Source organism: Microcebus murinus, chromosome 10 (genome assembly GCF_040939455.1).
Source record: "Microcebus murinus isolate Inina chromosome 10, M.murinus_Inina_mat1.0, whole genome shotgun sequence".
NCBI classification, from domain to species: domain Eukaryota; kingdom Metazoa; phylum Chordata; class Mammalia; order Primates; family Cheirogaleidae; genus Microcebus; species Microcebus murinus.
Genome location: NC_134113.1, coordinates 99324685 through 99350357, shown reverse-complemented (window position 1 = coordinate 99350357; position 25673 = coordinate 99324685). Strand labels below are relative to the sequence as shown.

General features: G+C 43.0%; 1 protein-coding gene across 2 annotated transcripts in view; it reads left to right on the top strand.

The window, feature by feature from the left end:
- Positions 1-8333: 8333 nt before the first annotated feature.
- Positions 8334-25673, top strand: part of CECR2 (CECR2 histone acetyl-lysine reader) — a 178176-nt gene continuing 160836 nt past the window's right edge. For both annotated transcript variants that reach the window (XM_012747732.2, XM_076007790.1), the window contains exon 1: positions 8334-8573. In XM_012747732.2, the coding sequence (XP_012603186.2) occupies positions 8448-8573 (126 nt within the window). In that variant the 5' untranslated portion in view covers positions 8334-8447. The remainder of the gene's footprint in view (positions 8574-25673) is intronic.

The window sequence follows — 25673 nt, the reverse complement described above, 5'->3', positions numbered from 1 at the left end:
CAACACGTGTTTGTTTGTTTGTTTGTTTTTGAGACAGAGTCCCACTTTGTCTGGGCTAAAGTGCCGTGGCATCAGCCTTGCTCACAGCAACCTCAAACTCCTGAGCTCAAGCAATCCTGTCTCAGTTTCCCAAGTAGCTGGGACTACAGGCATGTGCCACCATGCCCGGCTAATTTTTTCTATATAGATTTTTAGTTGTCTAGCTAATTTCTTTCTATTTTTAGTAGAGACAGGGTCTTGTTCTTGCTCAGGCTGGTATCAAATTCCTGAGCTCAAACAATCCTCCTAACTTGGCCTCCCAGAATGCTAGGATTACAGGCATGAGCCACCGTGCCTGGCCTGTTTTTGTTTTTTTGAGACAGGATATTGTTCTGCTGCCTTGGCTAGAGTGCAGTTGCATTATCACAGCTCACTGCTACCTGGGCTCAAGAGATCCTCCCCGCTCAACTTCCTGAATAGCTGGGACCACAGATGAGAGCCATCATGCCTGACTGTTTTTTATTTTTTTATAGACAGAGTCTTGCTATGTTGCCCAGACTGGTCTCAAAATCCTGGCCTCAGGGATCCTCCCACCTCAGCCTACGGAGTTGCTGGGATATTTAAGTCTTTAAGCTTTGAATAAAGATAGCCAACTTTCTCACCAATTCAAGACCCACCTTCCTCCTGAAACTTCCTCCAAACATTCCAGCTCACACTAAGATATTTTCTTCTCTGTACTCATCTCTAAAAGGAGCGATTAGTCTAGACTATTTCTAATACCTCTTTATAACTTTAACACTGTATAGTATACTTATAGTGTGTATCACATAGATCATCTTACTGTTTTACCAATTGTATTAGAAACTCCTTGAGGCTGGAGACTGAATTTTCTATTTAAATGTATCTTTCTAGGTTAAATGAAACAAACTGGAGAGACAACTAAGGCCTAGCTAAGGAACTTGAGGCCAGATGTACACAACCTTGGGCATTTTGTCAACCAAAATAATGTGACCTTTAAACTGAGTAGGGACTGTTTGAGGGCAAAGGAATGACACAAGGAGCTAAAATAATTAAAAAGAAAGAGAAATTAAGGATTGTAGCCCCTTTGAAAAGAGATTAAGGAGAAGAACTCATTAAGATTCACCAGCTTCTGAATGGCACCAAGAATTGAGATGCTACAAAGCTATTTGACCTAGTGTCAAGAACAAGGGGAGATGCCACAATAAGACAGGCCGGAGCCGGACACCCCAGGAATTCAGAGAGGAATTTTGGTACACAGCAGCGTAAACATGGACTAAGCAACTCAGAAGCAGCAAAGGATCTGGTTCTTCGATACAGGTTTTAGAACAGAATTGAACAAGAGGTCTTTAGCAGGCAATAAAATATGGTGAGGATTTTGGTCCTGTCAAAGCCCACGGTAGAGAGGACAACCACAGCCCCCTTTTTAATCTCACCCACTGGATACTAAGTTAACTAACATTTGTAAGGATCTTGATGGCTGCATGTGGTGTTAGAACGGTATGTGTTAGGATGCAACCCTCAGCTCTGGTCCAAGCTGGTTTAAACCGGAGCACAGAAGCAACACCCCAGAGAGCAAGAGTCTCCCTCCCCAGCGCTGGACCTCTCCGAGTGCCAGCAGCCTTTCTCCACCAGGGCCAGGAGGGTTTCAAGCTTGACACTTGGGTTTCATGGCAATAACAAATTACTGGTCTTAAGGGCAAAAATAAAGAGAGCTGCTCACGTAGCCTCAGTCTCAGGCAGCCTTGCAGCTGTTATTAAAGTGCCATGGAAGGATGTTGAGGCTTTCAAGCGCCACAATTCACAGGAATGAAAAAAGCCCCTGTTCTAAGGAGCACTGAGAACAGCGCTGTGCACAGGTAGAAAGGGAACCACGGGACTCTGGGCACTTTCCAATACAGCTGGTTAGGAAAGGTAACGAGCTGGAGAGATGCTTATAGAAATCTCTGGAAATGGGGAGAGAGCATTTACACAGAGCAAAATATGGTTAGCCAAAGAATTTCTGACCCTGATTTTCTATGCATAGTGAATCGTTATAGTGACTTTGGCTACTTACCTCAATATACTTTTTTTTTTTTTTTTTAAACTTTCTGTCACTTTCTCTCTACTATTGTCTCTGTCACCTTTTTCCCCAACCAGTGGCCTATCCATGCTTTGGATCCCCCCACACATCACTTTTCAAACTCACTTTACAGAATATTCAAAACCAACACACTTAATAATTGAGTATTAGAACCCCAGGCTCTGCAGCAGCTGGGAAAGAGAGTTGGACAGAAGCTGGACGGCTGACCTGAAGACGAGAAAGGGAAATTTTCTTTAATCCTTTTGTGACTTCCCTTTTGTTCGTTACTACCCATGTGTACCCTATATCCCATGGCAGCATTGTTGGCCCTTACCTGAAAAGTATGAACACATTCCTCTGCGATTTCATTTGTACGGTACTTAGCCTGAAGCCATGTGAAATGAAGAGGTGTATGGAACTTGATGATATGAAAACAGAAGCCAAAAGACTGACACAATGCAACGGAAAAATCAAGATGGAGAAAACAATCTCATCGAGTATTATGGAAGTCACTGTAAAGTGGAGAAATTAAGTAGAAAAAGAAAATCAAGTTTATGTGAAAAGCTTGAAAGTAATTGTAAAATCTGGTGGTCAATTAGATGTCATAGTAATAGCAAGCATGTTGACACTTTTGAAATGATAATCTGCATTTGGCAGCAGACATTTATGATTAAAAAAATAGAGACTAGTGTTTTCTGCGAATGTTACAGATTAGTAATACATATCTGTTCCACAAATACTTATTATGACCAATTATTATTCTTAGACTGCTCTAAGGGGGCAGGGAGAAGACAGAAATATAGCAGCTCTATGGGCTGATACAGTGGAAGAGCTGAGATTTGGTCAGGGAGATTAAGCATGCACGAAAGAGGAAAGTTGGGAGGTGCTGTGGTAGGCCAGACTGGTTAAGGAAGCCTTGCCTGGAATTTTTAAGAAGGGGCCAGGAACTAAATTTAGAGGGGCCAAGTGAGTACTGATCATTTTGGTTACTGCAGACCAGCAATGCCTAGTACATTAGCCACTAACCACATGTGGTGGAATGAGCTCCAAAATATGACTAGTCCTAATTGAGATGTCTTGTAAATATAAAATATAGTACATATCAGAGCTCAAAGACTTCCTATGGGAAAAAAAGTTCATTAATTCTTTTTTGGCATTGATTATATGTTGAAATGATACTATTTGGGATAGACTGGATTTGAGAATATGCCCAAGAATATACACCTCCCCCCCAAATAAAAAAGCTCAGCATTTTTCTCTGTAGCTCTTATTACACCCTCACTAACTTCTCACTTCCTTTAACAAAACCATTGTATTCCCAGATGCCCAGGCTCATCATGACTCTTTCCTCTCACTATTCTCCTAGCTAACAATCACAGTCTTATTGGTTCTTCCTTCATGATGTCTCTCACATCCCCTTTCCTTTTGATAACGCTGCTCTGCACCCTGAGCCAGGTCCTGTTCATCTCACTATTTTAGAAATTTCCTAACTGGTTTTCTTTCCTCTGATTTCTTCCCGGTCTACTCTATCTTGCCCAGTATAATACGATTTACCTTCTTAAAACTGTGTATCAATTTTAAGAAGGTAAATTTAGTTTTAATAATTAAGATTATTACCTTTTTTCTTTCTTTTAATATGCTGAGTTTAAGGTGCTGGGAAAGCAAGCGGTATTTGTCGAGATGACATCGGATCTTAGAGAGAAGCAGCTGGGCTGAGGATATGTGTTGAGAAAGGCAGGGCCCAAAAGGCTGTGGCAGTGAGTGAGGCCCACAAGGGAGAAAGCAGGAAGGCAGCTCCACACCAGGCATTTAAAGGAGCTCTGAATTCCTTATGGTTTTATGCCATTACTTATATCATCATATACAATCCAATTAATGATTTGATTGGTGCACATTAGGGAGGGTTTCCTCCCACTAAAGTCTAATGTGGTTGAGAAGAAAAGACCAACTCCAATTACAGAAAAAGATTTAAGTGACACTTCAAAATAAATAAGAGAAAGTTGACCCAAGCAAGTGCTTGATAGGTGAATCATACAGTAACCTCTTGTGTAAGAGTACCTGGAGAGATACCCCCAAGCTAGGGTGTTTTAGGAAAGCTTGACAAAGGAAGTGAGTTTTAAGGTCAAGATCAGAGAGGCTGAGCTGTAGTCTTTCTAGGCAGTTGACTGGGCAGGATCAAAAGAGGAGGGAAGGAGATCCAGGGAGTAAGTGAACCAGTTTGGTAGGAGGAAAGGAGTCATGGTGGGAGGGGGTGGGGTGGGGACAGCAGTTAAGGCTGGAAAGGCAGGTTGAAGCCAAATTTTGACTAGTCTTAAATAAGAATCCGCCAGAGTTGGGACTTTCTTTCATGAGCAAGAGAATCATTAAATTTTGAGCAGGTGGGAGTGTCACGACTGAATTTAAATTTTAAGAATGTTAATCTGGCCTTATTTTAAAAGCGAAAAACTCAGGACCTTTTGGTTTAAGCCCTTCATCTCACAGACGAGGTACAGAGAGAGTGAGAGCCTTTTCTTACAGAGAACCAAAATTTCCTAACTGCTAATCTGCTTTCTACAATTTTTAAAATTTTAAATTAGTGTGGCATGTAGCCCTCTGTGGGAATACATACATTGTGGAATGCAGCTCTCTAATGATAAAAGCAGAGATATATGTTGAGGGGTGTCAAGAATGTGTACCTGGACCTCAATTATACACAGTAAACTAAAGTGCTAAAATAATGGTTTTACTACACTCCAGTTCCAATTTGATTCTGGCACTGAAACAAGGAGTACCCAGATAAGACTAGTAGACAAAGGGAGAGAAGGAGCAGGTTAAGTAGAAACAAGCAGTATAATCCAATAGAGAGAAAACTGAATGAATAATTAGAAGATTTAGATGCTAGTCTTGGTTAGCAGTGGTTATGGAAGAAGCCAAATGATTGCCTCATCTCTTCCAAAGTTCAATAGTAATAAAACAAGTCACAAATTTTTTAGTTGATCATTTGGAATTTGCAATGTCTTTTCCAAAGAAACAATTTTATTAAAAGTTGATTAGTTTCCTAGAGTATCCTTCAGGAACCTATATAAATCCCAACATAGCTCAAATTGCTTTATATTTTGCAATGAGAAATATAAATAATTTTGCAACACTAATGAATAAGCAAAACAGAAAAACTAAACTCATTATTGTGGGGATTTTTAATGGAAAACATTTAATTATAAAAGGATATGGAACTGAAGGTTGTAGAGACTATGAAAGAATTACTTCTAGGTACTTTCAAGGTCATCGGATGTTAGTGGCACTGACTCAAAAACAGAAAGGCGCAGGGGTGGGAAAGGGAAAGAAAGTATGAGCTGAGTGTGTCTTTAAGGAGGATGATACAACCAGTGTTGAGAGCGTGAAAGAATGGGCCAGGCTGGAAAAAGCCAGGAGTGCAATTCACTCAGAATCAAAAGGAGAAAAAAAGGAAGTTGTGACCAACATATCACTACAGGGGTCATCAATCTAGATTCTAGGAGATTAGGGTGGAAGTGAGTCCAGAAAATAGATCTGAGGCAGTTACGTTCAAGGAGAACAGTGGGACAAATGTTCAAAGCAGGGTCAAAGATTCAGGGTATTAATTCCCACAGGGACAGAGGCAGGAGTCCAGATGGAAAGCTCTAGCTGGAGCCCCAACTCAGGGCACTCAGGGTCCAGATTTACAGTCTAGTTCAAGACACTTGAGATTCCTTAGCTCCTGCAGCCAAGATTGGCTCCAGACAGTAGGTGAAGAAGGAGTGCAAAGGGCAAGAGCCACGCAAAAACCCATAGACCAAACCAAAGTTAGAGAATGATAGAAGGAAATAGGTCTAAAGTTGTGCTGGTTCAGATAAACAGGAAGAGGAGACCCTCACGAGAAAATGGCAGCACAGAGGGCAAAGAAAAGGAGCCAGGAAAGGGACAGAGAGAAATCTGTGGCCAACACCAGAGGGCACCTCCAGTTATAGGACAGCCTTGTTGATTTACAGGACTTGGCAGTGGTGTGGAAGAGGGAAAAGGACAATAGAGTGGCCTGTAAATGGGGGTGGTGTGTGTGTGTTTGCAACCACATTCAAACATACTTCAGTAAATACAGAGTAGCCAAATATTCTCACCTTTCTGCTTCCTGGTATTGTTAACATCCTGGCTGCTATTATTACTAGGCTGGCCAGTAGTTATAATTCAGGGACCAGGTAAGAAGGTTGAAGGATAACAGAAGATAAAGAAAAAAGCAGTAATACTTAAAAAAAAAAAAAAAAAAAAAAGAAGACGAGGAAAAAGTGTGGAAAGTCAAAGTATCTGAGGAAATGAAGAAAGATAGAAGAAAATCCAGAAAACATCTAATGCAGGTTATGTGATGAATTCCACAGTGGCCCCTTACTCTTTTCCCATCCTATCTATTATTAGAATATCTACACAGTAGCTGGGCTTTATAAACGCACAAAAACATAGTCTTTGCTTGTTAGGAGCATTTAGATGTGTGCTCACTTTTGTCAAGGAGTAAATAAAACACTTGGTAGAAGTTGGATCCATTTTAAATCATCAAATAGCTCCAGGTAATGAATAGCAGAACTTTGGGGGCTGTTTCTATGCCAGGAGAGAGGGGGTAGGGAGACGAAGATGGGGGTTAGAAGATGAAGTATTTTGAGATATATGCGAGTATACATTTTCCTCAAAAACTTTAAAACATGTTTTCTAAATGCTGCCTTCTAAAAATACAAAGGCTATTAAAATGATCAAATATGACTAGGTGAGAGGAGTGGGGAGAATTACCCAGACAGCCCACTCCAAAATATTTCACGTAAATTCGTTCCTAATGCTTGCCATTCTCTCCAGATCTTACACTACTTAAAGGTAGGAGATCTTTGATTTAACCACTGTACACTTTTTGATTGTCTGTCACTCAGTAAGTACTTGATTAATTTTGGATTGAGCATCAGGGAGTGTTTGTTCTCTGAGAGGCGGCCTACAGAGCCCAGGTAAGGCCCTAGAACGCAAGTGCAATGACCAATACGAACATCGGAGCATTCGATGTACTTTTCCCAAACTTCTCGTCTGTTTTTGAAGTGGCTTTTCCCCCTTTCGGGTTTAGCAGAATTCCAACGCACTATCGCAGTTAACATTTCTAAAGCACACACCTCAAGCCCCTTCCCCGAGCCCATTCCCGTGGCCTAGGCGTACAGGTCTCCACCCGCCAGAGCACACTCCCAGGTCCCCGACGCCTCTCCCCATCCCCCAGCTTCCTAACCGCGTGGTGACTCTCCGGGCAGCCTCCCTCCAGCGCGGGCAGTCGCAGGGCTCCAAGCCCCGCTACCCTAGGTCGGCCACACGTGTCCATTCCCTGGGGTGGGGGTGGGGGTCGCTCTTCCCGCTCGGCTGCTGATTGGTGCCTCCCCCTACCCCACCCTTCCCGCCGCACTCCAGCCTCCATCCTACTTAGTTCCAGCTTAACCAGCCCCACCACCTTCTTCCCTCTGAGAAAAGAGCCACTTGAGAGCTCCTTGAAGCAGCGTTCTCGGCTGCAGTAAAAGCGTTGAAGAACAGGTGGAAACCACTTCGTTTCGCTAGGCCTCATATTTCTCGGGTGGCCAGCCCCTCACTCTGCGGTACTACCCTCAACATCAATAATAACTGGAGTCTCCCACACGTGCACGTTTCTGGACCTAGCCCCTAGGAGAGCACCACCCAGCGGGCCCTTTAAAAGGACGCGACCACTAAGGCCAAGTGGGGGGTGGGAGAGACCCTTTTTGTCCTCCCTCCGCAAAGTCCTTGAACTCCTCAGTCCCGAACACCTGGGAAGCGCAGCGCGTACGCTAAAAGTTCACGGGGACACCCTGCTCCCTTCAGGTCACGCACTCCTTGCTTCTTGGGGTGCTCGGTCTCCTCTCCCCTCCCCCTTCTCTTCCAGTGCAGCTGTCCGGGCTGGGGGTGGGGAGTGGGGGCGGGGGTTGTTGTTGTGGTGAGGGACGGCCCCGCCCCCTCCTCGTGGGCGGCCCCTCCCCCAGGCCCTCTGTTCGGCCCCTCCCCCGCCCCCAGCCCCATCTGTTTTCCCCAGCGGTGAGTTGATTACATTGTACGGGACCGGGGGCGGCCGAGGCAGCCGCAGGATGGGGCGTGTGCGCGGACCCCGCCGGCAGCCCGAGCCGCAGCCGCCTCAGTGAGTCGGGCCCCGAGCCGCCCCCGCCCGGCCGCCCGCCCCCGGCTCATGCTCACGCCCAGCGGCGGCAGCAGCCGGACTAGCCGCGTCCGCCGCGCCGCCGCCCCCGCCCGAGGAGCCGAGCGCTGAGGCGCTGCGCCGCGGCGGGAGTCCGAGGCGAGCGGGCCGAGCGCGGGCAGCGTGGGGCCGCCGAGGCGCGCTCCGAGCCCGGGCCGCCGCCGGCGCGGCTGGGAGATGTGCCCGGAGGAGGGCGGCGCGGCCGGGCTGGGCGAGCTCCGCTCCTGGTGGGAAGTGCCGGCCATCGCGCACTTCTGCTCGCTCTTTCGCACGGCGTTCCGCCTGCCCGACTTTGAGATCGAGGTGAGTGGCCGCGCGGGGCGGACGAGGCGGCGCGCTGCGCCCCTTTCTCCCGGTGCCCCCAGGCGTCCGGGGACGCGGTGTGGGAGGGAGCGGGGCCCGAGAGACTTTCGCCGGGAGCCGCAGCCGGCAGGAGGGCTGGGAGGCTAGGGCGCCAGGCGCGGCAGGGCAGGGGGCGGCGCGGGCCGCCCGGCTCTGCCCCGGGCGCCAAGTGCGGACGCGGGCTCGGGACCTCGCCCGGCGGCCGCGGGGCCGGGCGGCGCTCCGGGGAGGCGCGCGAGCCGGCGCTTTTGTGGGAGCGGGACCGGCGCCCTCCGGGACTTCTCGCAGGGGCTGAGTGTGGGGCGAGAGTGCGTGCGCGCTCCCCTCCCGGTGCCATTGAAGCGGCGAGCCAGCTGCTCGGGCGGGGACGGGGCCGGTGCGGGGGGGCGCGGGCGCGGGATTAGCTGGGACCCGCGCGGGAGGCGGCCCGGGCGGCGGCGCGGGGGCCTGCGGAGCCGGAGTGGCTCCCCCGCTTGGGCGCGCCGCACTTTGCCGGCTCCCGGAGGCCCGCTCCTCGCGGGGGGCGCTTCGGGCTAACTTCGGACGGGCGGGGACAGTCCTGGACGCGGGGGCGCGCTGTCTTTGGGGGAGCCGCCCGGCGCCGAGCCCTGCGCGGGGCTCCGAGGCTGCGGAGGGAAAGTTTGGGACTCCGTTATTCTTTAACAGCTCCTTTCCTCTGGGAATATACAGCTCTCTTTATTCCGGGAGCTCCTGTGAGTTGACTTCGCCACCATTATCCCTGCGGGCGAGCGTGGAGGAAAGGGATGGCTTTTTCTGGCCAGGCCGAAGGTGCTTTGAGACCCGAGGCTTTGTGATAACCGGACTGAAATCGGAGGGTCCCAGGAGCACGGGTGGTGGCGGGAGCCGGAGGAACGGAATGCACACGATGGCCCAAACCGGTGGCCAGCCCCAGCCAGCATCCCCCTTTATTTTTATTTTTGGAAGGGGTGTGAAATAGTTGATTGGTTGGCAGATTGCATTGCTTTCTCTCCTAGGGCAAGACATGTAGTGACTCACCTTTCACCTTTGGACAAAGGTGAATGGAAACTGTGTTGGTCAGTTTTTGTTCCCAGTTCTGCCAGTGCGTTCGCCGACGGAGTAAGCAAAATTAGAATCTCTCTTTTGGAGGAGGAAATCGTGTTGCCTCCCCACCGCCTTGTGTCTTACTTTCTGCCATTTTCGGGTTGATTTTAATTCGTTTACTTCTAAGGTCTTTGCCTCACCTTTATTTTAAGATGCAGTCGTGTTCGCTGAAATACCATTTGCTTCTCATATGAATGAAGTGTGGGAACTTGCTGTTGTTGGAATTAATGAAGTCGGGAAAATAAAAAGATCTAAAGGGTTGGGGATGGGAGAGTAAGAAGAATGTAGACTGATAAACTAGGTCCACTCGCTGGCTTTTGGCGATTCTTAGTTCCTTAAGCTGATTAAAACAATGTGATGAAATCGTAGGCTTCTCTGGTTTTTAGGAAGATGTAATCGCTTAGGCATTTTACGCAGCACCACAGCGTTTGTTTTCAAAGTTTGAACATGAATGTTACAAGCATGATTTTTATAATAAAAATTTCCTTGAGACAACTGTTTATATTGACTAAAGAAGAGAAACTGCCACAGAAATTGAAGATTAGGAATCGTAAAAGTGAGGAGATGTTTAACGATTATTCTGATGTCCTGAGTTTTCTTTTAGTTGGTGTAAAATCGTGAATAGTTTATATCCTGCCGCTCAAAATGGTGGCTGTGGTGGGAGGTGTTGACTGTGACTGTGCCATCTTGGGTGCTGGTAAATTGTCCCCTAGCCGTTTTTCTTCCTTGTAAGATAGTAAAGTTGAGCTGATGCTGAGATTACCACTTTAGGGTTTAAGGATCATTCTAAAAATACTATTGGAAAAACTTCACTCATCTCTCAAAAATCCATGTATTTCCATTTCGTTGATGGAAAAATAGAGGTAACTCATTTTGACTTAAGTACTACAACATATCTGGAGTAACCTATAAATAACTTGTTTTCTGTTGTAAGAAATAAACTTATAGTTTCTGAGAATTAGCTGGTTTAATTCCTAAAGGAAATGTGAGCTGATTAAAGAGGTCAAACTTATATGTATATGTATAACACAAATGAAAAATTATTTTAGTTTGCATGGTGAATAATGAGGGTTATTTGATCAGGGTTATATGACTATTTTCTCTTACGATTCAAGTATGTCTTGGAAATGACTTTTTTGTTAAAATATATGCTATTTGAAATACATGCAACACAGATGAATATTTGGATTCCAACATTTACACATTTTAAGAACTGTCCACACCTGTTTTACTTGGAGATGTTCAGTAAATGGGTAACAAATGAGAGTGACTTTTCTCCCCTACAGTTTTTGTATAATTTGTTTCATGTTAGGTATGTTTTAATGTGGCTAATGCAATTTTTTTTTTTTTTTGAGACAGGGTCTTGCTCTCTGTCACCTGGGCTAGAGTGCAGTGGTGTTATCCATCACCATAGCTCACTGCTGCAACCTCAGACTCCTGGGCTGAAGCAATCCTCTCGCTTCAGCCTCCCAAAGTGCTAGGATTACAGGTGTGAGCCACCTGGCCCAGCTAATAATGTAAATTCTAACTTAAGGTTTTCAGTAGTTATCAAAAAATTAAAATTTTTAAAATTAACTTATAGACTTCTAACAAATTTGACTCATTGACAGTGCAGAGCTCATTGAAAACATTATTAATTTTGATTCTCTAAGTTTAGATAAATTATTTTTCTTAGGTGATTTTTTTTAAAAAATCGAATAGTTTATTGTCCTGATAGTTTGAGAAACAATCCCTTCATTAGACTTGATAACAGTGGAAGACCCTTATAAAAGGAAAAGAACAATTCTAATGCTGAGTTGTTACCTATTAGGCCATATGGAAAGGCCTTAAAATCTTAATTTACTGCAGCTTTAAAAGGTAGGAATGATGAATAATACCAAATGGTAGAAATTGGATATCAGCTTTTTCAGGAAACCAGTTTTCAACTGTGGGAAAGATCTCATTTTATCCTTGACCACCGGGTTGAATCCATGGATTTATAGAAAATTTAAGAAGTAGAATCTTCAAGGACTTGGCTTCTATTTATCTAAAGTGAAGCAATCTGTAAGATAGGTGAAGGGCTGGGAGTATTCATGCAGCAATTCTGCAAGACCTCCGACTTAGAGAACTGGTCCCCAAAGTGGACATTTTTATTTTTGTATGTAAAAAACCTTTTTACCCTTAATGGAGTAGTCAGCCTTGAATGTACAGGATTTCTTTAGAAGAGTCAGCATATATGATTCTTGGTTTTAGAATATATTTAAGGACTTGTATGTTGCTGGCCCCCAAATAAGGGTTCTTATAATCATGAGACTGAAAATCTGTGAGTATATAATGATAATAATGATTTATTTGAGTTCAAAATTCCTAGTTTCAAAAATAATATGTAAACATTATATAAAACTTGAAGATATTGCAAAATATAGGTGACAATTAAAATCACTCCTAATTATCATTCAGGGATATAAGCTGTTAACTGTTACCATACTGTTTTACCACTGAGGGATAAAGTGTTAACATATTTAAAAATTCGGCTGGGCCTGGTGGCTCAGCCTATAATCCTAGTACTATGGGAGGCCGAGGCTGGGAAGATCCTTTGAGCTCAGGAGTTCAAGATCAGCCTGAGCAAGAGCGAGACCCTGCCTCTACTAAAAATAGAAAGAAATTAGCTGGACAACTAAAAATATAAATATGGAAAAAATTAGCTGGGCATGGTGGCACATGCCTATAGTCCCAGCTACTCAGGAGGCTGAGGCAGTAGGATCCCTTGAGCCCAGGAGTTTGAGGTTGCTGTGAGCTAGGCTGACACCACGGCATTCTAGCCCGGGCAATAGAGTGAGACTCCATCTAAAAGATAAATAAAATAAAATAAATTCATAAATATGGTCACAGTGTATTTGTGCTGTAGGTTAGGTGTTGTTTTTATTTTCCAGATGAGAAGATTGAGATATAGCTGGACAATAGTAGGTTAATGACACGGAATTCAATAGTTGGTATTGTTAAGCATCTTACTATGTACTTATCAAAGAACTGAGGGATTTACCAAAGAAGTTTTTAACTGGCCTTTGTCTCAGAAGATTCATTATCTGTTAATATTTCAGAACTAGCAATTGTATACCACTTCAATCAAATTAAGTATTTCATAATTGTTTAACATTCTAGTTAGGTTAGGTTGGCTAAATTTTGTCCTTCAAGAAGAGAAAAACAGTTACTTGACTTCCCCCAAAGATTTACTGCTATGTTTTTCCCTAGCCAAGTTTTCTTTACAGTGACTATAGTGTCACTCCCGACTAAAGGTAAGGGAGGATGGAAGGATTTTCGGTGATCTAATCTAGGGTTAATCATGATGGCTATGGGGTAGGCATGGTGCCTATATGTGGCTATTTGAAAGTGGTTATGGAGAATCATTTGAATGGTTTGTATAGTAGCAGCATGATCAAAGTAAATACTGTCCTATTTTTTTTCCCTGAGTGTCCTGCTTTTGAGTACTTAATCCTTTACCTTGTATCTCCTTTCTGGTTGTGGTTGTATGTGGGTAAAGTCTCTTACCTGATCAGTATGATGATATGGTGGAAGTATTCAGATTCTTGAATTCCACCCTTGGTGCTTCCTTGGGTCCAATCTCTTATCAAAAGGATCAAGGCATGAATTAAACATTAAAGTAAGAAATAGAAATTGCTAAGAGAAACTTATAAGTACCTCAGTCATATCAGTGGTTCCTAAACCTGGGTTCGCAGGGATGAACGATAGGAGATTTTGTGTTGGTGTATGTTTGTGCAGTTTGCTGAGGGAGAGGCATGTCAGTTTCGTCATATTCTGGTAGAGGTCTCCAGCCATGCAAACAAACATACATGGCTGGGCTGAGGCTTTAAACTAGATGAAAGAATAAGGTGGCCTTTATTGGAGGAATCAGAAGCCTAGTTTCATGACACAAGATGTACTGTACTAGGGGTTAAGAAACTTGTATTCTAATTGTGTGGCGAAGTAACTCTGTGACCTTGGGCAGGTCAAAATAACGTAGTGATAAATGGCACTTGCATACTACTTTGTACATTTCAAAATGTTATCTCATTTTATCCTTAGCTGTCCTTAGCCATCATCATGAGGTAGGGGTCGTACTCATTTTATAGATGTGGAAATTAGAAATTTAGGGAGGTTAAGTTGCTTGCACATGAACTCTCACCTGGCTCTCAGGTTTTTGTTTTTTTTTCTGAGACAAGAGTCTCACTTTATTGCCCAGGCGAGAGTGAGTGCCTTGGTGTCAGCCTAGCTCACAGCAACCTCAAACTCCTGGGCTCAAGGATTCTACTGCCTCAGCCTCCCGAGTAGCCGGGACTACAGGCATGCGCCACTATGCCCGGCTATTTTTTTCTATATATATTTTTAGTTGGTCAATTAATTTCTTTCTATTTTTAGTAGAGACAGGGGGGGGGTTCTTGCTCAGGTTGGTTTCGAACTCCTGACCTTGAGCAATCCGCCCTCCTCTGCCTCCCAGAATGCTAGGATTACAGGTGTGAGCCATCATGCCCGTCCTTCTCAGGTTTTTTTGATTCGAAATTCTTTGGTCTTGCTATTAACTATGTCATACTATTTTTACTCCAGTTTTCATTATCTATAAAATGAGGGGCCTATCTATAAGTAATGTCTGAGATTCCACAGTGCACGTCTAGAGTTCTTTGGTTCTTAACAATGTTGGGTAGAGAAGATCTTTTAAAACCTCTGCTAAGTGCAGAGGAACAAGTTCATGTATTCATTCATTTCTTTCAGCAAATATTTATTAACCACCTACTATATACTAGGTAATGTATTAGGTGCTGGGGGTACAACTGTGAACATAACACAAAAATACCTGTCCCCTAAAGTGGAATGAGAGACAAAGCAAATTGGTAAGGAACATATATAATGTGTCAGAGAGTCACAAGTAGGGTGGAGGCATGCAAGTTGAGGGGGTGAGGAGGTTGCTACTTTCGATAGGGTGGGTTAGGTATGCCCCCACTGAGAAGATGGCATTTGAGTGGGACTGAAGGAGGTGGCTGATTTAAAATGATTTAAAAATTAGTAATTTGTCACACCAATCTCTTTAACATAAGATATCAGGTGATAAAATGTCCTACAAAGATTCAGGATTTGTTCCTCTGAGGAGGAAAGCCCAAGAAAAGGATTTGAATTACAGAAGAGCAAATTTTTATGCAGTTTGAAATCCTGAAAAGAAGGAATGTTCTCTATACTGTAACTCTCCAGAAGCAAATGCCTGCTCCCCTTTCTATTTATATCAATATTTTGAAAGGGAAGGTCTTCTTCCTTCTTTTCTTTTCTTATTTTTTTGTGCCTACCCTGTGAAGCTTCACAGGGGCAGTTGGGATCTTCTACAGTTTATAAGGGGCATTACCCTCTTTGAAGGACAGCCTGTGTTAGCACCTGGCCTGCTTTACAACAGAAGTTAAGTTTGGTCTTGCTTAATTTTTCTGGAACACAGATAGGAAAGCCTAAAATACAACTTGGCAGGATTCGGTGCTACCAACTCTCTGTCGCTTTAATCAGGAGAGGCTTGGTGTTGGATTCTGTGGTGTGTTGGGGGTCCAAAATGAGGTACACTGGCAGTGTTGAAAAACTGCCGGCACAAGGGTGCAAATGCAGTGGGTAGACAGAGCCAACAGGGAGCTAGTAGTTAGATCTAGTTGATGTAATTGAACACATTTTCAAAAGGGAGCCATCAGAAATCTGTATCATGGGCCCATTTCTGTCATTAATTTAGGCAGATCATTTTGGGGTTCCGGTGTCCCATTGATAAAATGAGAATTTTAGATAATTCCTAAGTATTTCCCAGGTCTAAAGTTCTATGATTTTAGGAATGTTTCTCAGCCTGTGTAGCACTAGTTCATTGAGAAAAATCACTGATATCACTGGTTAGATTCCATGTTTTACAAATTAATTTGGTACCAAGTGAAAGCTGCAACGATAACTATATATACATATCTATACATGTATATATACATGCAAATATCTATACATGGAATGTTTACAGACTATATGAATTTTTTTCTCTTTCTCTGCAATCTTGTCTGCACATAAGCTACTTTGAAAGTAGCTTTTGAGACTTGAAGAGTGACATTTTCATTATCCCTAGTATTCTCAAACTGACCTAAGATTTTGTACTTTGAGATTTTGAGGAATTATGAATGATGAAGGCTTGGAATTATATTATTGTCCTTTAACTTTTTTTTTTTTTTTTTTTGAGACAGAGTCTCACTTTTGTTGTCCAGGCTAGAGTGAGTGCCGTGGCGTCAGCCTAGCTCACAGCAACCTCAAACTCCTGGGCTCAAGCGATCCTTCTGCCTCAGCCTCCCGAGTAGCTGGGACTACAGGCATGTGCCACCATGCCCGGCTAATTTTTTTTTTATATATATATCAGTTGGCCAATTAATTTCTTTCTGTTTATAGTAGAGACGGGGTCTCGCTCTTGCTCAGGCTGGTTTTGAACTCCTGACCTTGAGCAATCCGCCCGCCTTGGCCTCCCAAGAGCTAGGATTACAGGCGTGAGCCACAGCGCCCGGCCTGTCCTTTAACTTTTTTTAAAGAGATGGGGTCTTGCTATGTTACCCAGGTTGGACTCGAACTTCTGGGCTCAAGTATCTTTCTGTCTCAGCCTCCCAGAGCACCACTGTGCCTGGCTTCGTTTTACTTGTTTTGTTTCTTATTTTTAACATCATTTATACCTAGATTTTTATTTTTATTTTTTTTGAGACAGGGTCTCACTCTGTTGCTCAGGCAGGGGTGCAGTGGCATGATCATAGCCCACTGTAATCTCAAACTCCTGGGCTTAAGTTATCCTCCTGCCTCAGCCTCCCAAGTAGCTGGCACTAGAGGCATGCCCCACCATGTCCAGCTAAATTTTTTATTTTTTTGTGGAGACAGGGTCTTGCAATTTCCCAGGCTTATACCTAGAATTTTGGATAAAATCCACTTAGAGCTTCTGGCTTGTGGCTTGCCTTTGTTTGGTTTGACGTTGCAGCCTTTTCAGATGATTATTTTGCCCTTCCCCCATATTTGTGTATTTCATTGACTGCTGTTCCTTGGATGCTTTTATTATATTTTGTTTACATTAGCTCTAACAAATATTAATCAGCTTATAATGGACTTGGGGGGTAGTCTTTTTTTTCCAAACAGTTGTTTCAATGGAGAAAGGAATGGTTGGATAATAATACTGAGCTCAAGAATCTGTGGGTTCCTCTAAGCTCAGGGTTTCTCAACCTCAGCACTATTGATATTTTGGGCCGGATAAATCTTTGTTGTGGGAAACTGTCTTGTGCTTTGTATGTTTAGTGTTATCCCTGGCCTCTACCCTCTAGGTGCCAGTAGCACCCCCAGTCATGACAAAAATGTCTTCAGACTTTGCCAGATCTCTTGGGGGGGGGGGCAAAAGTGCTCCCTTGAGAATTACTACTTCACAGTGTAAGTAGGATCCTTACGTAGAAGGCACGCTGCCTTTGAGGTAGGTGAATTTTTCCTTTTGATAGTGATTTTTTCCCCTTAAACACAAACCTAATATTTTGTTTATAGGAATTGGAGGAAGTTAAAGTTGCTCCCAGTTGTGCATGTCATCAGCAGTTGCACATGTCAGAAACCTGGAAAATAGATATTTTATTAATTTTTTTCTTTCTTGGGGAGTCATTTAAGGAAAGAAGAGTGTTTGAGGTAGTAAGGAGAGAATTCTGAGGCTGATTGGGTCTGATAAAAGAAAGGTCTTCCTTCACAAAAGGCCTCCCTCAGGCAGGGCCCGGCTGCCTGGTGCTGTGGTGGAGGAGGGGTGGAGGGGTCTGAGACGCAGCCTCGGGCTCCAGCGGCTGCCATTGCCTGTCAGCGCACAAGGCTCTTCTTGACAGATCTCTCAAGCATTGCACAGTGGTGGACTGGGGAAGGGGGGTTTATCCATGACCAGGTCAAAAGTTCAGTGGAACCTATGTGGAAGGTGTGTATATTCTGGACATGGGCATATATAAAGTTTATTATTCCATCATATTTTTCAATGTAGAACACACCAACCACAGGACCCTTCTTGAGGCCGCTCTAAATAGTTTTCATGATTTTTCCCATTTGATTTTTCTCTCAAGCAAGTATGGTAAGATATTTTAAGGATTCAAACAGATTTTTATTTTGGTTTAGGAGTAAATGTTACTGTGATGGTAACTTAAGCAGTTTCGTGCACTGTGAAGGGCTTTGAGCTTCTTGGAAGAAAGACTGTAGGACTTCAAGGAAATGGTATCACTTTTTTATGGCTTTTGAAGATGTCTTTCGCTCAAAGTGCCCATCTCCCAAGTTCTTATTTCCCATCTGGGACATTTTGTTCCCACAGAGACCCAACACCCTAACTTTTTATTCTTTATCTTTTTTGGCTGGAACTAAGGTCAGGCCACATTTTTGTTTTCTCTCCTACTCCATTGTTGTGCCCATCTATTGATAGCCTAGGGTTTGTTCTTGGCATTGGTGGAGAAAGGGTAGAATTTCTGGCCTGCATCAAGGTGTTAAATCCCAGAATTTGTGTAAATAAGTTGGTGTGAAGTCAGTCACTTTTGCAGCCAAGATCAATTTTCTCTTCCATAGAAGACAGCTGACCCCTCAGAATAATTCTCTTATGTGCTCTCTTTTGTACTTTGTGATCCACACACCCATTTAAAATGTGATGTGGTTTATGTAAAAATATATGGAAGATAGTGTTCCGTTCTCCTGTTAGAAGTCTCTGACCTCAGCTGGCCTTTATGAAAGATACTTGGCCGGTTTGAATGATGTAATGTTGTTGTAAGTTTCACACTGTAGTGGTCAGTTTTTAGCTTTGATTCTGCAGCCCAGACCCCTTAGGAGCCAAGTCAGGTCTACTCCTCCTGTAGAGTGGGCTTGCTCAAGTAACTGTCTGACTTTGCAGTATGTCACTAAGGCGTGTGGACACCTGAATTAAACATGTGAAGGGTTGTTACACCAGACAACCCTTCGTTCTGTGCCCCTCCCCCCACCCATAACCTCCAAAAAGAAGTGAAAATAGAGGAAGTGATAAGTCCACAATTACACTAACTGCTTCATTTTTTTTGGCGCTGAAATTTTAAATCACATCCAATTAATAATTCCTGAGAATGGAATGTTACAGTTGAGAATGCTGTTAAGCAGTCTTATTGACTGTAAAGAGTGTTTTTTCTCCTGGCCAGTTCCTTTTAATGAACACCCTTTCCCTAAGTGTTCATTGTTTCAGCAACAATGGCACTAAGGACAGTTGATTTGCTTGACAGAAAATGTGTTAAATTAACAGATCTACTTCTTTAGCACATCCTTTCTCTCCTCTACTCCCATTGTGTGTCTTCTGTCTTCCTGAATGGTTGTTTGCGAATTCTTTTAGGTGTGAGGACAATTTTTCTAACAGAGTCCTGGAGTTCTTTGTTTAGGGAACACTGCTGTATGGGGGAAAGGTGATTTAAAGAAAAATTTCACCTGTTGCCATAATTAAGGGATTTGATTGTGAATTTTTTACACTCTTAGACTGGTGTTGATTTGAGTTAGTATCCTAGAAAATCATACTAAGTTTTTCACATTGTTTTTTAAAGACTTCCCACCTCATTTTCTTTGTGTTGTTAAAGCAGCCACCCAGCCCTCCTTATAGGATGTTGAAGATTGGGAGGGGAATGCACTTAATTGACATTGAGCATGCTCATGTTCTTATAATGCTGGATTGTCATCATCTTCAGCGATAAACCCATCTTCATTACCTAAGACTCTACTTAGATTTCTGTAATGCAGCTTTTAAAAGTTAAAGTGGAATTTATTTATTTATTTATTTTATTTTAGACACAGGGTCTTGCTCTGTTGCCCAGGCTAGAGTGCAGTAGTGTGATTATAGCTCACTGGAACTTTAAACTCTTGGGCTCAGGCGATCCTCTGGCCTTAACCTCCCAACTAGCTGGGACTACAGGTGTGTGCCATCACACCTGGCTAATTTTTAAATTTTTTGTAAAGACAAGGTCTCATGTCTTGGGTGGTCTCAAAATCCTGCACTCAAGGCCGGGCGCGGTGGCTCACGCCTGTAATCCTAGCACTTTGGGGGGCCGAGGCGGGCGGATTGCTCAAGGTCAGGAGTTCGAAACCAGCCTGAGCGAGACCCCGTCTCTACCAAAAATAGAAAGAAATTAATTGACCAACTAAAAATATATATACAAAAAATTAGCTGGGCATGGTGGCGCATGCCTGTGGTCCCAGCTACTCGGGAGGCTGAGACAGTAGGATCGCTGAGCCCAGGAGTTTGAGGTTGCTGTGAGCCAGGCTGACACCACAGCACTCACTCTAGCCTGGGCAACAAAGTGAGACTCTGTCTCAAAAAAAAAAAAAAAAAATTAAAAAAAGAAAAAAAAAATCCTGCACTCAAGTGATCCTCCCACCTTGGCCTCCCAGAGTGCTGGGATTATAGGCATGAGCCACTGTGCCAGCTTTGAAGTCGAATTATTTATTTATTTTTTAAAAGTGGAAAATCTGAAATCCCAATCAGCCTCTCTTGTGTTAGTGTCATCATTATTAATATTAAGGTTGCAGAGGTATGTAATAGTTCCTATTCTCCCACTGCCTTGGGGAATTAGAGTTTGGGGCAGCAGTGATATAGTGCAAAACCTATGCTATGTGCCATATCAGTGATAGGGAATGTGATTGCTATAAGAGTTCTGAGGAAGACAGTGTTGATGAGTGAAATACTTCCTGGAGAAGGCAGGTAATGTATATCTGCCTAGGTCAAAGAGTCCTTTTCTTACAAGGGCTAATAGAAAACGAGGTTGAAAGAACATACTAGAGGCAACCATGCAGCAAGCCTTGAATGCCAGGCTCCCTAGTGTTAATCATTTTTCTTCAGGCAGTAAATAAAGTTTTAGAGTAAGAATTTCTGTGTACTAAATGTTTTAGGTTAAATCTGGTTTCGGTAGCTGGGATAGAACAGAGTGGAGGAAGAAAGACTAGAAAGTACAGGCATACCTCGAAGATACTGCAGGTTCAGTTCCAGACCACCACAATAAAGTGAATAATGCAGTAAAGTGAGTCACCTGAATTTTTTGGTTTCCCAGTGCATATAAAAGTTATGTTTACATGATACTGTAGTCTATTAAGTATGCAATAATATTATATTTAAAAGAACAATGTACATACCTTAGTTTAAAAAGTTGATCGCTAAAAAATGCTATCATCTGAGGCTTCATTGAGTGATAATCTTTTTCCTGGAGGGTCTTGTATTCATCTTGATGGCTGCTGACTGATCAGGGTGGTAGTTACTTGAAGGTTGGGGTGGCTGTGGCAATTTCTTAAAAGTAAAACAACAGTGGAGTTTGGCACATCTGTTGACTTTTCCTTTCAGGAAAGATTTCTCTAGCATGCAATGCTATTTGATAGCATTTTACCGACAATAGAATTTCTTTCGAAATCTGAGTCAGTCCTCTCATACCCTGCTATTACTTTATCAATTTAAGTTTATGTAATAGTCTAAACCCTTGGTTGTCATTTCAGCAGTATTCATAGCATAGCATCTTCACCAGGAGTAGATTCCATTTCAAGAAACTTTTTTTTTGCTGATACGTAAGCATCAACTCTTCATCTGCTCAAGTTTTATCATGAGATTACAGCAATTCAGCAATTAGGGCTCCACTTCCAGTTCTAGTTCTCTTGCTATTTCTTTCACATCTGCAGTTTCTTCCTCCACTGTAGTCTTGAACCCCTCAAAGTCATCCAAGAGAGTTGGCATCAGCTTCTCCCGTACTTCTGTTAATGTTGATATTTTGACCTCTTCTCATAAATCACAAATAGTAAGACTTGAAATTATGCTCTGGTCCATGAGCTGAAGAATGGATTTTGCCTTAGCAGGCATGAAAACAACTTTAATCTCTGTACATCTCCATGTGAACTCTTGGCTGACCCAGGTGTATTGCAAATGAGCAGTAATATTTTGAAAGGAATCTTTTTTTCTGAGCAGTAGGTCTCAACAGTAAGCTAAAAATATTCATTAAACCATGCTGTAAGCGGATGTATTGTCATCCAGGCTTTGTTTTTCTATTTCTAGGCACAAGCAGAGTAGATTTTTTTTCTTTTTCTTTATTTTTTTTATTTCAGCATATTATGGGGGTACAAATGTTTAGGTTATGTGTGTTGCCTTTCCCCTCTCCTCCCTCTGGAGTCAGAGCTTCAAGCCTGTCCATCCCCCAGATGGTGCACATCACACTCATTAGGTATGTATATGCCCATCCCCTCTTCCCTCCTCCCATCTGACCGATGCCCGTTAAATGTTATTCCTATATGTCTACTTAGGTGTTGATCAGTTAATACCAATTTGTTGGTGAGTACATGTGGTGCTTATTTTTCCATTCTTGCTCTATCCAGGAAAATACAAGAGGTGCTATCTCACCATTGTTTCTTATAGCTGAATAGTACTCCATGGTATACATATACCACATTTTACTAATCCACTCATGTATTGATGGGCTCTTGGGTTGTTCCCACATCTTTGCAATTATGAATTGTGCTGCTATAAACATTTGAGTGCAGATGTCTTTTTGATAGAGTGTCTTTTGTTCTTTTGGGTAGATGCTCAATAATGGGATTGCTGGATCAAATGGTAGATCTACTTGTATCGCTTTAAGGTATCTCCATATTGCTTTTCACAGAGGTTGCACTAGCTTGCAGTCCCACCAGTAGTGTAGGAGTGTTCCTATCTCTCCGCATCCACATCAACATTTACTGTTTTGGGACTTTTTAATAAAGGCCAGTCTCACTGGAGATACATGATATCTCATTGCGGTTTTGATTTGCATTTCCCTGATGATTAGAGATGTTGAGCATTTTTTCATATGTTTGTTGGCCATTATTTTGTCTTCTTTTGAAATGTTCTTTTTGTTCATGTCCTTTGCCCACTTCAGGGTTGTTTGATTTTTTTCTTACTGATTTTCCTGAGTTCTAAATAGATTCTGGTTATCAGCCTTTATTGGACGTGTAGCTTGGGAAAATTTTCTCCCATTCTGTAGGTTGTCTGTTTGCTCTCATAAGTTTCTTTGGCTGTGCAGCAGCTTTTTAATTTGATCATGTCCCATTTATTTATTTTTGTTGTTGCTGTGGTTGCTTTTGGAGTCTTCATAAATTCTTTGCCTAGGCCAATGTCTAGAAGAGCATTTCCAAAGTTTTCCTCTAGAATTCTAATAGTTTCAACTATTTAAACCTTAGGTGTAAATCTGTTACCCATCTTGAGTTGATTTTTGTGAGAGGTGAAAGGTGTGGATCCTCTTTCAGTCTTCTACATGTGTTTGCAGTTTTCCGGCACCATTTATTGAATAAGGATTCTTTTTTTTTTTTTTTTTTTGAGACAGAGTCTCGCTTTCTTGCCTAGGTTAGAGTGAGTGCCATGGCGTCAGCCTAGCTCACAGCAACCTCAAACTCCTGGGCTTAAGCAATCCTACTGCCTCAGCCTCCCGAGTTGCTGGGACTACAGGCACGAGCCACCATGCCCGGCTAATTTTTTATATATATATATTAGTTGGCCAATTAATTTCTTTCTATTTTTTATAGTAGAGACGGGGTCTCGCTCAGGCTGGTTTTGAACTCCTGACCTTGAGCAATCCGCCCGCCTCGGCCTCCCAGAGTGCTAGGATTACAAGCGTGAGCCACCGCGCCCAGCCTGAATAAGGATTCTTTTCCCCAGTGTATGTTTTTGTCTGCTTTGTCAAATATTAGCTGGCTATATGAGGATGGTTTTATATCTGGGTTCTCTGTTCTGTTCTACTGGTCAATGTCCCTGTTCTTGTGCCAGTACCAAGCTGTTTTAATTACTATAGCCTTGTAGTGTAGTTTGAACTCTGGTAAATTGATACCTCCCATTTTGATTTTTTTAGACAGAGTCTCACTTTGTTACCCAGGCTAGAGTGAGTGCTGTGGCGTCAGCCTAGCTCACAGCAACCTCAGTCTCCTGGGCTCAAGCAATCCTGCTGCCTCAGCCTCCTGAGTACTGGGACTATAGGCATGTGCCACCATGCCCGGCTAATTTTTTCTATATATATTAGTTGGCCAAATTAATTTCTTTCTTTTTATGGTAGAAACGGGGTCTCGTTCTTGCTCAGGTTGGTTTCGAACTCCTGAGCTCAAACGATCCACCCGCCTCGGCCTCCCAGAGAGCTAGGATTACAGGCGTGAACCACCACGCCCGGCCCCCATTTTGTTTTTATTGTCTAGGATTGCTTTTGCTATACGAGATCTTCTTTGGTTCCACACGATGTGTGAAATTATTTTTTCTTTATGTGAAAAATGATGATAGTATTTTAATAGGTGTTGCATTGACTCTGTAGATCACTTTGGATAGTATAGACGTTTTAACAATGTTGATTCTGCTGACCCATGAGCATGGAATGGTTTTCCACCTGTTTACGTCCTCTGCTATTACCTTCCTCAAGCAGAGTAGATTTATTTAGCATAATTCTTAAGGGCCCTAGGATTTTCCAAGTGGTAATGACCATTGGCTTTAGCTTAAAGTCACTAGTTGCATTATTCCATAACAAGAGAGTCAGCCAGATGGCATCTTCTTTTGATAGAAGGCTATTTTATCTACATTGAAAATCACTTGTTTAGTGTAATCACCTTCATCAATGATTTTTAGTTAGATCTTCCAGGTAATTTGCCACAGGTTCTACACCAGTACTTGCTGCTTTGCCTTGCACTTTTATGTTCTGGAGATGGCTTCATTCCTCAAACCTCATGAATTAACCTCTGTGAGCTTCAGGCTTTTCCTCTGCAACTTCCTTGCCTCTCTCGGCCTTCGTAGAATTGAAAAGAGTTAGGGCCTTGTTCTGGATTAGGTTTTGGCTCCAGGAAATGTTGTGGCTGGTTTGATCTTGTATCCAGGCCACTGAACTTTCTCCATATCTGCAATAAGGCTGTTTTGCTTTCTTATCATTCCAGTGTTCGCTGTGTTCACTGGAGTAGAACTTTTAATTTCCTTCAGGAATTTTTCCTTTGGCTGGCCAGGCGTGGTGGCTCATGCCTGTAATCCTAGCACTCTGGGAGGCCAAGGTGGAGGATTGCTCAAGGTCAGGAGTTCAAAACCAGCCTGAGCAAGAGCGAGACCTCTGTCTCTACTATAAATAGAAAGAAATTAATTGGCCAACTAAAAATATATAGAAAAAATTAGCTGGACATGGTGGTGCGTGCCTGTAGTCCCAGCTACTTGGGAGGCTGAGGCAGAAGGATCACTTGAGCCCAGGACTTTGAGGTTGCTGTGAGCTAGACTGACGCCACAGCACTCTAGCCCAAGCAACAGAGTGAAACTCTGTCCCTAAATAAATAAATAAATAAAATAAAAATTAAAAAAGAGGCCATCGAGTTACTATGGTGGAAGAGGGAGAGGCTAAGACTAAATTTTTTTTCTCTTGGAAAGAGGGAGGAGGGAATAGAGCTCTAAGGAAGCTTAAGAGAATGGTGAAAAAGGGAGAATTTTTTTTAAAAGAACTCTTTCCATGAATAACATATAGCTATTATAATGAGAAAAAAAATAAAATCAGTCCCAATCCCTTCATGGTTAAGATCTTGTTGTATTGAAGAGATCAATCATAGGCCGTCTTAACCACTTTGGTAGGAGCGTCGAATGTAGTCGACAGCCACAGATGAATGCGCATAGCAACTTTAGCCGACAGCCGTGATATGACTTTTCTGATTTTTCATTTAGCAAAATAAAATTGTGAACATTTAAAAATAACGCAATGAAAACATGTATATATATGTTACCTATTCTGATTTACGTTACAAGTAAAGCTGCCTGTAAAGGAGAACAAACTTTCAGTGCTTTAAGGCTTTCCTTGTCACACAAGAGCAGAACGGACGCGTGGTCAACGCACAGCACAGACTGTGAGTGCTGCTGCGGGCGAGGTGTCGCGGCCGGTGAGCGCCGTGCCGAAGTGGTTAAGGAAAACCAGCCTGTTTCTAAATTCTGCTCCATGGTTTTTTTTAAAT